The sequence below is a fragment of the Delphinus delphis genome, chromosome 17, assembly GCF_949987515.2.
Source record: "Delphinus delphis chromosome 17, mDelDel1.2, whole genome shotgun sequence".
Lineage (NCBI taxonomy): Eukaryota > Metazoa > Chordata > Mammalia > Artiodactyla > Delphinidae > Delphinus > Delphinus delphis.
Window position 1 is genome coordinate 46258442 of NC_082699.1, and position 13086 is coordinate 46271527.

The following is a 13086-nucleotide window of genomic DNA, read 5'->3' on the forward strand; positions in this document are numbered from 1 at the left end:
CCACCAAAATTCATGTTGAAACCTAATTCCCCAATATGATGATATTTGGGGTGGGGCCTTTGGGAGGTGATTGGGTCATAAGGGCAGAGCCCTCATGAATGGGATCAGTGCCCTTGTAAAAGAGCCCTCAGTGAGCTCCGTTACCACTCCCTCCATGTGAGGACACAGCCAGTAGACAGCTGTCTATAAACCAGGAAGCAAGGTTCACCAGACACTGAATCTGTCAGCACCTTAACCTCAGACTTCCTAGCCTTAAGAACTGTGAGAAATAAATGTCTTGTTTAAGCTACCCTCTCTACGGTAGTTTTTTATAGCAGCCCAATGGACTAAGACAGTAGGTAATCATGAATGTATAGTAGATCCAATTTGTCTTACATGACTTCTTCTCTAGCAGTATTTGGCTGGTGGGGTGCAAACATGGAAAAACTGGATTGTGGCTTCATAACAGGGTGGAGGAATTTCTTTGAATTTTCTATGTAAGGTAGAAATGCAGATGAAGAACACAGTTCAGGGTATTGATAGAGAATTTTACGACTAGTAATAGAATAGATTGTAGAATCTCAGCTGGATACAAAGAGACACAAAGAAAGGCAGGCTCACGGATTGGGAGAAAGTAGATGAGAGAGAGCTGCGGGGGTTCCCACTTAGGTCAAAGAAGAGTGGTAGGAGGAATAGTTAAACATAGTAATACCAATATGTATTTATCTGTATACTCAAATAGAAAATATATACATTCCTTTACTAGGATAGCCCCTGCACTTACAAAGAAACATTCTTACTCAAAAATGACATACACAAAATGATGTAGCTATGATACAGTTTATTCTAACGTACTAAACTAATAAAATAACAGAACAACTCATTTCTCTGGGGAAAAAAACAAATTCTATATATGCAGGATTGGCTGGATTGACCATAATGTAAAATATATTAAAAATATTTAAGTACACCACACCTAATAAACCTTTCTATGTAAACAGTAGATACTAGCTTTGTTAAATGACCAGACATTTGGAAAAATCAAAACACGGTTGTAAAACAGATATGTCAGTTAAGGTTCCTGGAAACTTAGAAAAAGACTGAATTGTTATGCTTTTACCTGTACAAAAAAAATTCTTCAGCCTTTCATTTTCACCTGTATTTTCTTTAACAGAATTAAGCCCCAAATTTAAAGGCTTAAATTCTTTTGTCCTAATGCCTCAGAAATATCAGATTTTCCTTCAAACCTGTTGCTGTCTGAACAGGAGCAGACCATTTGAAGGGTGGGAAAAACAAAGATATACAGATTTCACTTCTGTGCTACGCATGCAGATTTCTGCTGAGGAAGGGTTCCTGAGTTGGCTACCAGTTCACTCAACTTAGTTCAACAACATAATAGCTGGTTACAGGATTCAACTGGCATTCTTATAGCAGCAGCAGCTCTCTTTATCACCGAAAGTCAGTTAGTGACATTCAGCCCTTAGCTTAATCTGCACAAATGCAATTTGGGAATTCTGCGGTATGACGTTTGCATATTTAAATGTAAAATGCAAAATTCTGAATATGAAAGAATTTATTTTTTAAATACACAAGTTGTTGTGTTTTCTCTATAATTACATTTTCCATTAACAAATGAAAACCAAAGTGGCAAAAGGAGCTGAAACTTTTGCATGTTCCAAAATGAGAGAACGGGAAAAATTTCGTATATAAAGACATGACTGAGGTAAGCTTAAACTGTAAGAATAATTGTTTATTATTGTATGTAACTGAACAGCAAAACAGCCGTGTCTGAAAGCACTGGATCAGTCTTCCTGAGTCCTTCCAAGTCATGATTCTACATGGCTACAAGGAAATATTTTTAATAAATGCAATTTGTCATCAAACAACTAGTTTTTACATTCTTAAATAACCAACTTTACTATAGCAATGATTTAAATACATGTGCTGTTAAAACAAAAGTTATAAACATACTCTGAATTTTTTTCTTTGCCTGTCAGATAATATTAAAAAGAGATTCCACAATTTCTTGATTCCCTAAGAACTAAGAACCAAAACACTAAACATAATAAATAAATATGAAACCTGGAAGCCAGGAAAAGGGGATAGAATACTGAATATAATAAACCAGTGTATTAAAAATCCAGTATTTCAGTATTAAAATGTCATCTCAATACAGTTAGGTTTATTGCTACGATAAATAAGCTTCATGTTAAGGCACCTGTAATCACCTCTGAGAAAGATTTGGATTCAAAACAAAGGGAATATGCAATATAAAACTTTTTTCTTGCATTCTGATGTCACTACCGATATGTTATCAATTTTAAATGTAAGTTTTTGTATGGCAGTAGATGAATGTCTTTGAACATATTTCCTGAATATAGTTAAAATGTTTATGATACTATGATACTTTAATGAATGTATATGGTACCTTAATTAAAGTATGTGACAGTTTAATGGAAAAATAGGGAAAACGAAGTGAAGATGGATGGCAAAGGACTAAATATCAGAAATAAGACAACTTCTAAGAAAAAAAAATATATTGTAGGGACAGTGAGTATGAGCAGATCTTGGCCAAGTCATTGAACTTTGCTGAGCCTCATTCTCTCCATCTATAAATTTCAATCCTGGGCTCCCCTGGTGGCGCAGTGGTTGAGAGTCCGCCTGCCGATGCAGGGGACGCGGGTTCGTGCCCCGGTCCGGGAAGATCCCACATGCCGTGGAGCGGCTGGGCCCGTGAGCCATGGCCGCTGAGCCTGCGCGTCCGGAGCCTGTGCTCTGCAGCGGGAGAGGCCACAACAGTGAGAGGCCCACATACCGCAAAAAAAAAAAAAAAAAAAAAAAAATTTCAATACTATCTGCTTTGTCAAGCTCATAAGGCTGTTGTGAGATCAAATGAGGTGATGCAAAAACACTCGGCAAACTATGAAGCCTTGAACAGATAAATGGTATTATTATAGGCCAAAATAGCTCAAGTTTCTGATATCCTCTCTAACAGATAAAGTTATGGCCTGTTCCTTTTGCATCCACTTGAAAACTCCCAGTTTTAATCCATTAGATAGTTGTGGAATGAATGGAGCAAAAATTTATGCAAAGAGAAAATTTCTAAACCTTATTAACCAGAATTGTATAAAATGATTTGCTGTGAGTGAGGAACCCACTGCTTGCTTGGGTTCAGGCTACCTCTTGACAGTTCCCTACGATAGAGGGAGCAGACTTCTCAGATGCTGGCCTTTCCTCAGTCTCCCTAACCATCTGCTGTCATGCAGCAGGCATCGTTCCATAAAAGAATTAAGTCTCATAACAGCATCTAAGAGTTGTGGGAGTATAAGAAATATAGCTGAGGGCAATCACAGGTACATTCCTCAGCTTGGCACAAAGTTGAAATGGTTCAATAATCCCTACCAGGTTCTCCCTTGCTTGGTCCACAGGCCCTTCCTCCATGTATAGAACGGTTATCTAGGCCAGCTTTTTCCAACCTATGTTCTGAAGAACAATAGTTAGGTGAGATGTTAACAGGTGAAAAACAGATCTTTGTTAAGTAGGTTTGCAATATGCAGGGGCAAATCAGTTTATGTACTGCAGAATTTGTCAGTCTTTGATGTACTGACTATACATTCTAAAGAGGAATGGAGTGTACAATATTTCCCAAACTCATTTGACCACAGAATCTCTCCCCACCACCCCACAAAATATCTAGAGGGGCTAACAGCTTTTACAATACTCTTTGGGAAATGCTATTCTAGCTAATTCACCCTGGTTTTAAACATTCCAGGGCTATGTCTGGCTAAAATTACCCTTTTAATTTCTGAAGGAGCAGAATCATTTTGCTTACAAGGTCAACTATCATGATAACCTCCTAGATTCCACTCCATAAGTATCCTGCCCGAAGCAACTTAGAACTAAATTTCCTTAACTACACACTGAGAAATTCAAAGAAGTTATTCTCATGTTAATGAAAATTATAATCTTTTTAAGGAAATCTTTATGTTCTTCCTAAAACCTTAAAAATACAAAGATCTAAGTCTAGATCTTAGGACCTAGAATCACAATTACTTTGAGGAGATGGGAGTATTTTATCACATCACTGCAATTAATACTATTACTAACAACAACAATAATAATAATAGGAGGGGGAGATGGAAGGAGGAGGAGGCTGCAACAGCAGTATTGGCTAAGAACTGATTTTGCATCTTAATCCTCATACACACTTTATGAATTCAGGACCTACTATTACATTCCTTTTAAAGATAAGTACACTGAGGTTTAGAGAGATTAACTGATTTACCAAGGGTCACACAAAGTAGGACAGAATCTCAAACTCTTATCTGACCCCCCCACGCCATGCTCTTAACAAATATAATGCCATCTTTTATTTTAGCGATGAACAAAAGCATTTAGAGGTCATACTCTGACTGTTAAACAGGAAGATTAAAGCATATTTCTATAAATGCAACTTGATTGATATTTGGATTTCCTTTTGAGCAAACTCCTGTGCCCTAAAGAAGATGTTTTAGGGTTTTTTTTTTTTTTTTTAAGCAGAGAAAAATAGACTGCTATTTACCAATGATAAGTTTAGATATGTATGGGGAGGGTTTTAAAAATCTGCATCTAAGGTGAAGACATTATCTGTAGTTTCTGCCATAACTGCAAAACGTTGATACTCTGAAACTCGTTTCTCAAAGAAATTTGTTTTCCCCTCTAAAGAAATGTTTTCCATAAAATCAAAGGGATTTTCTGCTTGAAAAACCTGAAAAGAAAAGAAATATTGTTAGACATTCTGAAGAAGCCAAATTATATCCCACAAGAAGAACAATAGATAACTCAGGTCTCCCAACACCTGTCTAGTCACCTTAAGATCACACTATTCCCTAGGGTCCTGGAAGCACTCAAGGCTGATACATTTTAAGATGACTAAGATCACCTATTAACCTCTTAAAGAAACTATATGAGCATCTCTGGTATTCAAAGAAGCAGAAAGAAAAAAAAAGACTATTTTAAAATGGAAATGAAAGATTTAATGCCAAACTAAAATGACTAAAATGTCTTCACAGCTTGAGAAATCTAAAACACCATAGGTATTATAGGCATTTTTCACAGGTATTACCATTAGATAGTCACATCTACATGATACTACAAAATATTAAATTACCAACAATGTACTGCGGACATAAATATGTTTCTTAGTTCATAAGAGAACATATAATCATCAAATTGATGTTAAGGGACCATGATTGGGGAAGACAGAATAAATGCTGTCCATAGTAACCCCAAACAAAAAGTGGCACATAAGTTGACAAAACTTTTTTACTGCTTCTGAATTCAAGAGGCAGGCCTGGAGATAAAGCTTGATGGAAATGGAGATATTTCTGTGATCCATGAAGAACAATAAAAGAGGATTTTTTAAAATTAGGAATATTCCAGCAGGAATTAGGAATACCACAGATAAGAATATATTCAAATAACCCAATTAAAAATGGGCAAAGGATCTGAATGGACAAACGTTTCTCTAAAAAAAGATATACAAGGGCCAATAAGCACATGAAAAGATGCTCAAAATCATTATCCATTAGGGAAATGCAAACCAAGACTACAATGAGATACCATTTCACACCTACTAGGATGGCTGTAATAAAAAAGACAACTTATTGTGGTCATCATTTCATGATGTATGTAAGTCAAATCATTATGCTGTACACCTTGAACTTATACAGTGCTGTATGTCAATTATATCTCAATAACACTGGAAGGAAAAAAAGATAATAAGTGTTAGTGAGGATGTGGAGAAACTGGAACCCTCATATACTGCTGGTGTTAATGTAAAATGATGCAGTGGCTTTGGAAAAGAGTATGGTAGTTCCTCTAATGATTAAAAACAGAGTTACTATATGACCCAGCAATTTCACTTCCAGTTATATATCCAAGGTAAATGAAGACATATGTTCACACAAAAACTTATACATGAATGCTCATAGCAGCATTATTCATAATAGCCAAAAAAGCAAACCATCCAAATCTCCATCGACCGATAAATGGATAAATAAAATTTGGTATAATCATACAATGGAATATTATTTGGCCATAATAAGGAATAAAGCACTGATACATGTTAACATGAATGAAATCTGAAAACATTATACTGGCTTTGTATATACCATATACCAGTATATGGTATGTATCATATATTGTATGATTCCATTTATATGAAATGGGATTTATAGAACAGGCAGATCTAAAGAGACAAAAAATTAATAATGCCTAGGGCTATGGTGGGGATGGAGGAAAGAAAAGGAAATGACTGATTGCTAATGGGTATAGAGTCTCTTTGTGGGGTGATAAAAATATTCTCAAAGTGTTGTGATAGCTGCACAACTCTGCAAATATACTAAAACCATTGAATTGTACATTTATTAATAGGTGAACTGCATGTTCTCTGATTTATATCTTAAAAAAGCTATATGTATTTTTTTTCCAGAAAAAGTACATATGCTGGGCGTGGTTGAACTGTGGAACTCTGTGAAATTGCCTGTCAGAAATACTGCTAAGAGGCAGTGAAAAGGTGAGTTATCACTCACAGCAGGATACAGTGGAAAGAGCACAGAACAAGTCATAGATTCACTGGATTTTAAAACTGGGTATCTTCCAAAAAATCTGATCCAAGACATTCATGTCATGGACAAAGTAACTAAGACCAACCTAAATTAAGTAGCTTGGTTTTGACACATAGAAGTACTCAAATATTTATTGACTAATCCAAAACTAAAAGAAAAGTTGAAAACAACATTAATGTGGCTTCTATTTAGAATTCTGTATAAATGACAACCATTTGCTAATTTAAATAATCTCTTATTTTACCAAAAACTAGCATTATAAGAATAATTCTTTTTGTAGTTGAGTTCAAAGTTTAGTTCATGTATTTTAAATTGTCTTGCTTTCTTAATAGACATTCAAGGCTACAAATTTTCCTCTGAGGATCTGTTTGGCTGCATTCTGCAAGTTGTGATATATAGTAATCTTAATGCCATTTAGTTTATATTTTCTATTAGTTTATATTTTCATTTTTACTCTCATTTTAAAGAATATAGTCTCAACTTCTAAGAAGATGGAACTTTTTGGTAATCTTTTATTGTTAATTTCTAATTTTATTGCATTAAATCTAAGAGGTCAGTATAATCTGCTTTTTGAAATTTATTGAGATATTTTGAAGGCCTGTGGAAAAATAATGTTTTATACTACATCCAGATTTTCTTCTTAGGAGGCATGTTTTATATATCTAGAGTTAGCAAGTTCCCAAAGGAAAAACTAGACTCAGGGGTGTGTAGTTTTCCAATAAGCAGGAGAATGTGGATGTGTGGGTGTGAGGATATGGTGGTGGGTTAAAGGATAGTGAGTTCACTTTAAGGTTTAAGTAAACAAATTAACTTTCCTATAACAAACATATTGTATAACTTAGGAAAAAAAACAATTTCTTTTAATGCACAGTTTATAAATTTCAGAGATCATATTAATGTAATTATAAACTTTATTTCTCTCACTAATGATCAGTAAAAAGAGAGGATCTTGCAACTAAAATATATAAATAGTGATATTTTACAGTTTATAATTACAAAAAATCTTTGCCCCATCTGACTTTTTCATCACAGTATTTTTGTAGTTACCAGAAAATAAATGTATTACCAAGAAAGGTAATGATTACCTCAGCATCATGGATTTCATAATTCTTCTCATTAATTTAAACTTCCATTTCCATGCTGAGAAATCAAAACCTATAATTTCTAATTAACATATTATAGTACATAGTAAATTTCTGTGAATGTTCCACTTATGATGAATACAACATGACCATTTAGTGTTCATTTACTATATGTCTGACACTATTTTAAGTGCTTTAAGTATACCAACTCATCAACAATAATTTGTAGTAAGGATTATTATTATCTTCACTTTACAGATGAGGAAACTGAGACAGTTGTTAAGCAACTTGCCTAAGGTCACATTGCTAGAAAGTGGTGGAATCAGGATTCAAACCCAGGTAGTCTGGCTGCAGCCTCCACCTCTTAAGTCATGTGAAAAGCACACATGAAAATTCAGGTACATTATCTCTGATAAACAAAATGACAGAAATAACTTAAAGACAACTGAGTTCAAAGAGTCAAATTATGACAGTTAATGTCTTCCTAATAATGATTTCCTATTTAAAAGCATTAACCCACAAATTATAATATAGACACATGGGGATTTATCTGAGGGTAAACATATTTGCATATTGAATCCAATTACTTAAAGATAGTCCTGTTAAACAGATACCTACAATTATGTATTACAATGTAATTTATTGAGCTTATTAGTTCTAAGATTTATCAGCATGTACTTCTGTTATGAATTTCATTTAAGTTTCATTTAAGGATTTTGTAAAATCAATTTGTTGATGTAAAACAAGGCTGTTGTGGACAATTAAAAAAAATAGACTAGTATGTTACAAAAGCTTTCAGTGAAATATAGTACGTATTTTAGAGGCCTTACCTCACTATAACATTTTAGCTAGCAGTGATACGTTTTAAACACCTTACCTTTGAGAATCCAAGTTCTGAAAGCAATCTGTCAGCTACAAATTCAATATACTGTTTCATCAAAACACAATTCATTCCGATGAGGCCAACTGGCAAGGCTTCTGTTAAAAACTCCTGAGATATAAAGAAAAACAGAATAAAGTAGAAAGAATGAACAATAAATTGTATGTGTTTTCCAAATAAAAAGAGGGTTCTAATTTTATTAATCTTCTAAGTCACTGATCTTGTTCAAGGAAAGTACACTAGGATAAATTCTTTCAACATGGCAAACAATGCTCATTTGCTTAAAAATGTTTGGGGTGTTACTATTCACATTATTATTTCACATTCTCATATAGCCAAAGTAAATTGAAACTATTACACTACCGGTATTTTTTAAAGTAGCACTTACAGGACCTGAATTTATATGCTTTCTCAATAGAAAAAAAGGAGATACTTTGTTCTGAAATACCCAGAAAAAGATTCACCTAAGATGATTGTTGTGGGGAACATGACTATGAAAGGGAACTGGGAAAGAGAGAAAGCTCAATTAATAGAGAAAATGAGAAAGAAATAGAAATGGATCTGGGAATTGGGAGATAAACTGAACGCCAATTATATTGAAACACAGTGGTAAAGTTTTAATAAAGAAAAAATAAAAACATATTAACCATTTGGATTTAGTTCTAAAAGTGATTCAAGATTTATGCCTTTTCTCTCTTCTCAATATGAAAACTATGGCTGTTAAAGTATGCACTATTAAAAAGAAGTTTAAAAACTTATTTTACTTTTCAACTAGTTCTTTAAAATGATAAAAGTACTCTAAGTGAAGCATCCAGGTCTTTCCAGTTAGAGATCTTTACATGCCCTAAATCATACTTTACTATTCACTAATTCATTTATTTATTCATTCTGTGAACATTTGATGCATGCTTCAAGCTAGATACCCTGCTAGTTTAAGAATACAAAACAAGAAACCATCACTGCCCTCTAGCAGCTAAAAACCTAGAGAGCTAAGATAATTAAAATAGTTTGTTATGGCATGAAATTTGACAGATCAATGAGACAAAAAAGTAGTCCTGAAACAAATTATAGTATACATAAGATCTTAATATATAATAAAGACTGACTTATAAACCAAATTATAAGTTGACATAATAACTGCAATACATCATCTATTGGTACTGCCAGGTTGACCATATAATATTGCTGATACCTATTTTGACCTACAAAATGGCAATTTCATGTGTCAACCTAATGAAATAATGGTACAAACATCAAAGAAAGAGAGATGTGCTAATTATGTAAGCTTTCCTGCTTACCTGCTCAATTTCAACAGCATTAACAATGATCTCCCTAACCCTTTCTTCTGAAGGCTTATTTACTAAGTATTGAAACATCAGGCAAGCAAAGTCACAGTGAAGCCCCTAAAATAGAAGAAAAATATCACTGTCAAAGGACATTTAATCAGCTATTTTCACACAGTGATGCATCCGGCATTATATAAAGTAGTTAGGAATGCAACACTGAACTTCTGGAAGACAGAAGAAGGATTAACAGGGTCAGGAACTTCTTTTCTTCAAGGCTTATTAAAATGCCAATTATAATAACCTATAATGAAAAATTTTCAATGCCAGCAAATCTCAGTTCATTAACATGGAAGAAGAATTAATTAACAACAAATCTGCAACCAAAAGCATTTTGGAAAGGAAAACAAAGAAGAATCAAAATGCAAATTCGTTCATTTTTAGTGTTTTTTAAAAAATTAAGAAATGATTGAAAAACAATTAAGTATTTAAAGAACAGGTGAAAAAAAAAAAAAAAAAAGAACAGGTGAAACTCACAGATTTCAAAAACACAAGTTATATTAAACAAGAATGGCTCAAGATAGAATTAAATTCAGTGTAATGAAAATGGAAACTGAAGAATTAAGGATACCATCTGAAGCTGTATAAAGCAGAAATGACATTGCAGATAACTCAACGACGAAAGAAAGCAAAATTGTGAAATACCTTGAGAACAGAATAGTTATGCAAATATATGAAGTGATATAGAAATTAAATAATTGGAGAACAGAATAGTTATGCAAATATATGAAATGATATAGAAATTAAATAATTGGAGAACAGAGCAAGGAGATTCAACCTACAATAATCGGGATTTCAAAACACAGAACAGATGGTATAAAGCTGAAAACAACAGACGAAAATTTCAAAAAAAAAACAAAAAGAGAAAGGTCAGAGACATAGAAAGATGATGGAGTTCTAAACAAAATTAACAATTAGAGACTGACAACAAGGCAGAGTCAATTAACATTTCTAAGCTACAAAGAAAAAGAAATGAATCTGTAAGCCAACAAGGGAGGAGAAGGTGGAAGGACTACACACTTTAGAGGATTACAAATCAGAGCTGCTTAGCTTTTTCTAAATGAAACAACAAAAACCCAGACAATTGAAAGATAAGACTCAAATCAAGGGTTGTTTTCCAAGGATTATTTACCTAGTTAAATTGTCATTCCCAGAAGAAACCATTAGGAAAAAAACTCTTTAAATAGCTGATCTTAGAAAATTTACTAGTGAAACATACCCCCTCCACTTGACTCAAGAGGATATTTCAAATTACCAAAGGCTGAATTTCAAATGAACTGCTGAAAGGTGACAACGTAGTGTTGATTAGAACCGACAGCTAGCTACCTATTACAGAGATGAGTAAGTCAAAGGCAGGCACTTGTAATTGTTAAATCAATAAGGGAATAAAATTAATTTTGAGGTTTAAAGCGACTCTAATCAAAATCCTAGTGGGGTTGTTTTTAAGTTAAAAAATTAATCTGGAAGACTAAATGGGCAGAATCTTTTAAGAACACTTTAAAAATAAAAGTTATGAGATTTAGCCTACTAATTATCAAAACATAAAAAACTACAATAATTAAAATAGTTTATTATGGCATGATATTGACATATAGGTTAATGAAAAAGAAAAAGCCCTGAAACAGATTTTAGTATACTTGAAGTCTTAATATATAATAAAGAAGACATCACAAGTCAATGGAGAAGGAAGGATTACTTAAAGAGAATTGGAAAAACTTCCGAAGAGTGTGTGAAATAAAATTAAGTTACATTCTAACTTATCCTATGCTTTATTTATATTACATTCCATACTTGTACTAAAGAAATTTCAATGGCATTAAAGAGTTAAATGTTCAAAAGCCAAAACCAAAGTATGTGTGACTATTTAACTCATCTCTGAAAGTAGATTCCACGAATTTCAGGGTTTTGTACATTAAAAGAACAAACAGGGGACACACAATTTTTGAGGGCAGGAGCCCACTGTGTCCCCCTTTGCCTGGCAAAGTAATAGAGCTATCCTCTTCTACTTCACCCAAAACTCTGTCCCCTGAGATTCGATTTGGCACGGGTATACAGAGAGGCCAAGCTTTCGGTAACAATTTTGGTGATCACCAAGGGACTGCCTCGGGGACGGTCGGGGGGGGGGGGGTGTCCCTAGAAGCCAGATCACCTGGGACGCTTGCCTGGAGGCCGAGCCCCCAGTCATAACCCTGTCTGCCATCCTGGCAGCTGGAACTCTGAGGTGGGAATAGACAGAGGAAGAGGGACCGCCCTAGCAACTGCCAAGGCTCTTTTTGCCTTGAGGACATTCCTCTCTTCCTCTCTTCCTCCTGCCTGGACCGCCCTGGACGAACTACTCCTAGGAATTGTTTTGGGGAAGCAGAAAAGATAGCGTCTGATGTCGCAACACCTCTGCCAGAATCTGGGTAAGTCCCTGGGAGTGCACTCCCAGGCTCCTTCAATTTTGTCCCTCTGAAGAACTTTTGGTTCCATCTGGGGAACGTTTGGTTCCCATCTGGGGATTTTCTGTTTCAGAAATCCCATCTGTAAGGTGCAGCTTAGACTAAGGTCATGGGATAAGTGGACTTGGAAGCAACCACTCTGAGCTTTGTGCTGTCTGTTTTTTTCTGGCATAAGGCTTCCGTCTGCTGGCGAGGGTTCTGTTTTGTTTTCAGTCCGCTCATGAGTGTTCTATCAATCAAATATAGGAAGTGCTCCTTCTTTTTCTTCTCCTTCTTCTTCTTTTCCTTCTCCTCCTTCTTCCTCCTCTCCTTCCTCTCCGTTTTCTTTTTTTCTCCTTCTCCTTCTTCCTCTTCCCCTTCCCCTCCTTCTCCTCCTCTTTCTCCATCTGATAGCCCCCTGGGAAAAATCTTGGCAGACTCATCGACCTATAGTTCTAAACCTATAACTAGGAAAAAAATGAAATTCTATTGTAATTCTGTTTGGCCAACGTACATTCTTGAAAATGAGGAAAGATGGTCTTTGTTTTTTTTCGTTGTTGTTGTTGTTGTTTTTTGCGGTACGCGGGCCTTTCACTGTTGTGGCCTCTCCCATTGCGGAGCTTAAGCTCCGGACACGCAGGCTCAGCGGCCCTGGCTCACGGGCCCAGACGCTCTGCGGCATGTGGGATCTTCCCGGACCAGGGCACGAACCCGTGTCCCCTGCATCCGCGGGCGGACTCCCAACCACTGCGCCACCAGGGAAGCCCAAATGAA

General features: G+C 35.2%; 1 protein-coding gene across 1 annotated transcript in view; it reads right to left on the minus strand.

Moving 5' to 3' along the window:
- Window positions 1-811: 811 nt before the first annotated feature.
- RRM2B (ribonucleotide reductase regulatory TP53 inducible subunit M2B) overlaps window positions 812-13086 on the minus strand; it is a 37706-nt gene continuing 25431 nt past the window's right edge. Inside the window, exons 7-9 of the mRNA XM_059995008.1 lie at window positions 9848-9952; window positions 8547-8660; window positions 812-4726 (exon numbers count right to left, since the gene is read on the minus strand). Coding sequence (XP_059850991.1) covers window positions 4574-4726; window positions 8547-8660; window positions 9848-9952 — 372 coding nt within the window. The 3' untranslated portion in view covers window positions 812-4573. The remainder of the gene's footprint in view (window positions 4727-8546; window positions 8661-9847; window positions 9953-13086) is intronic.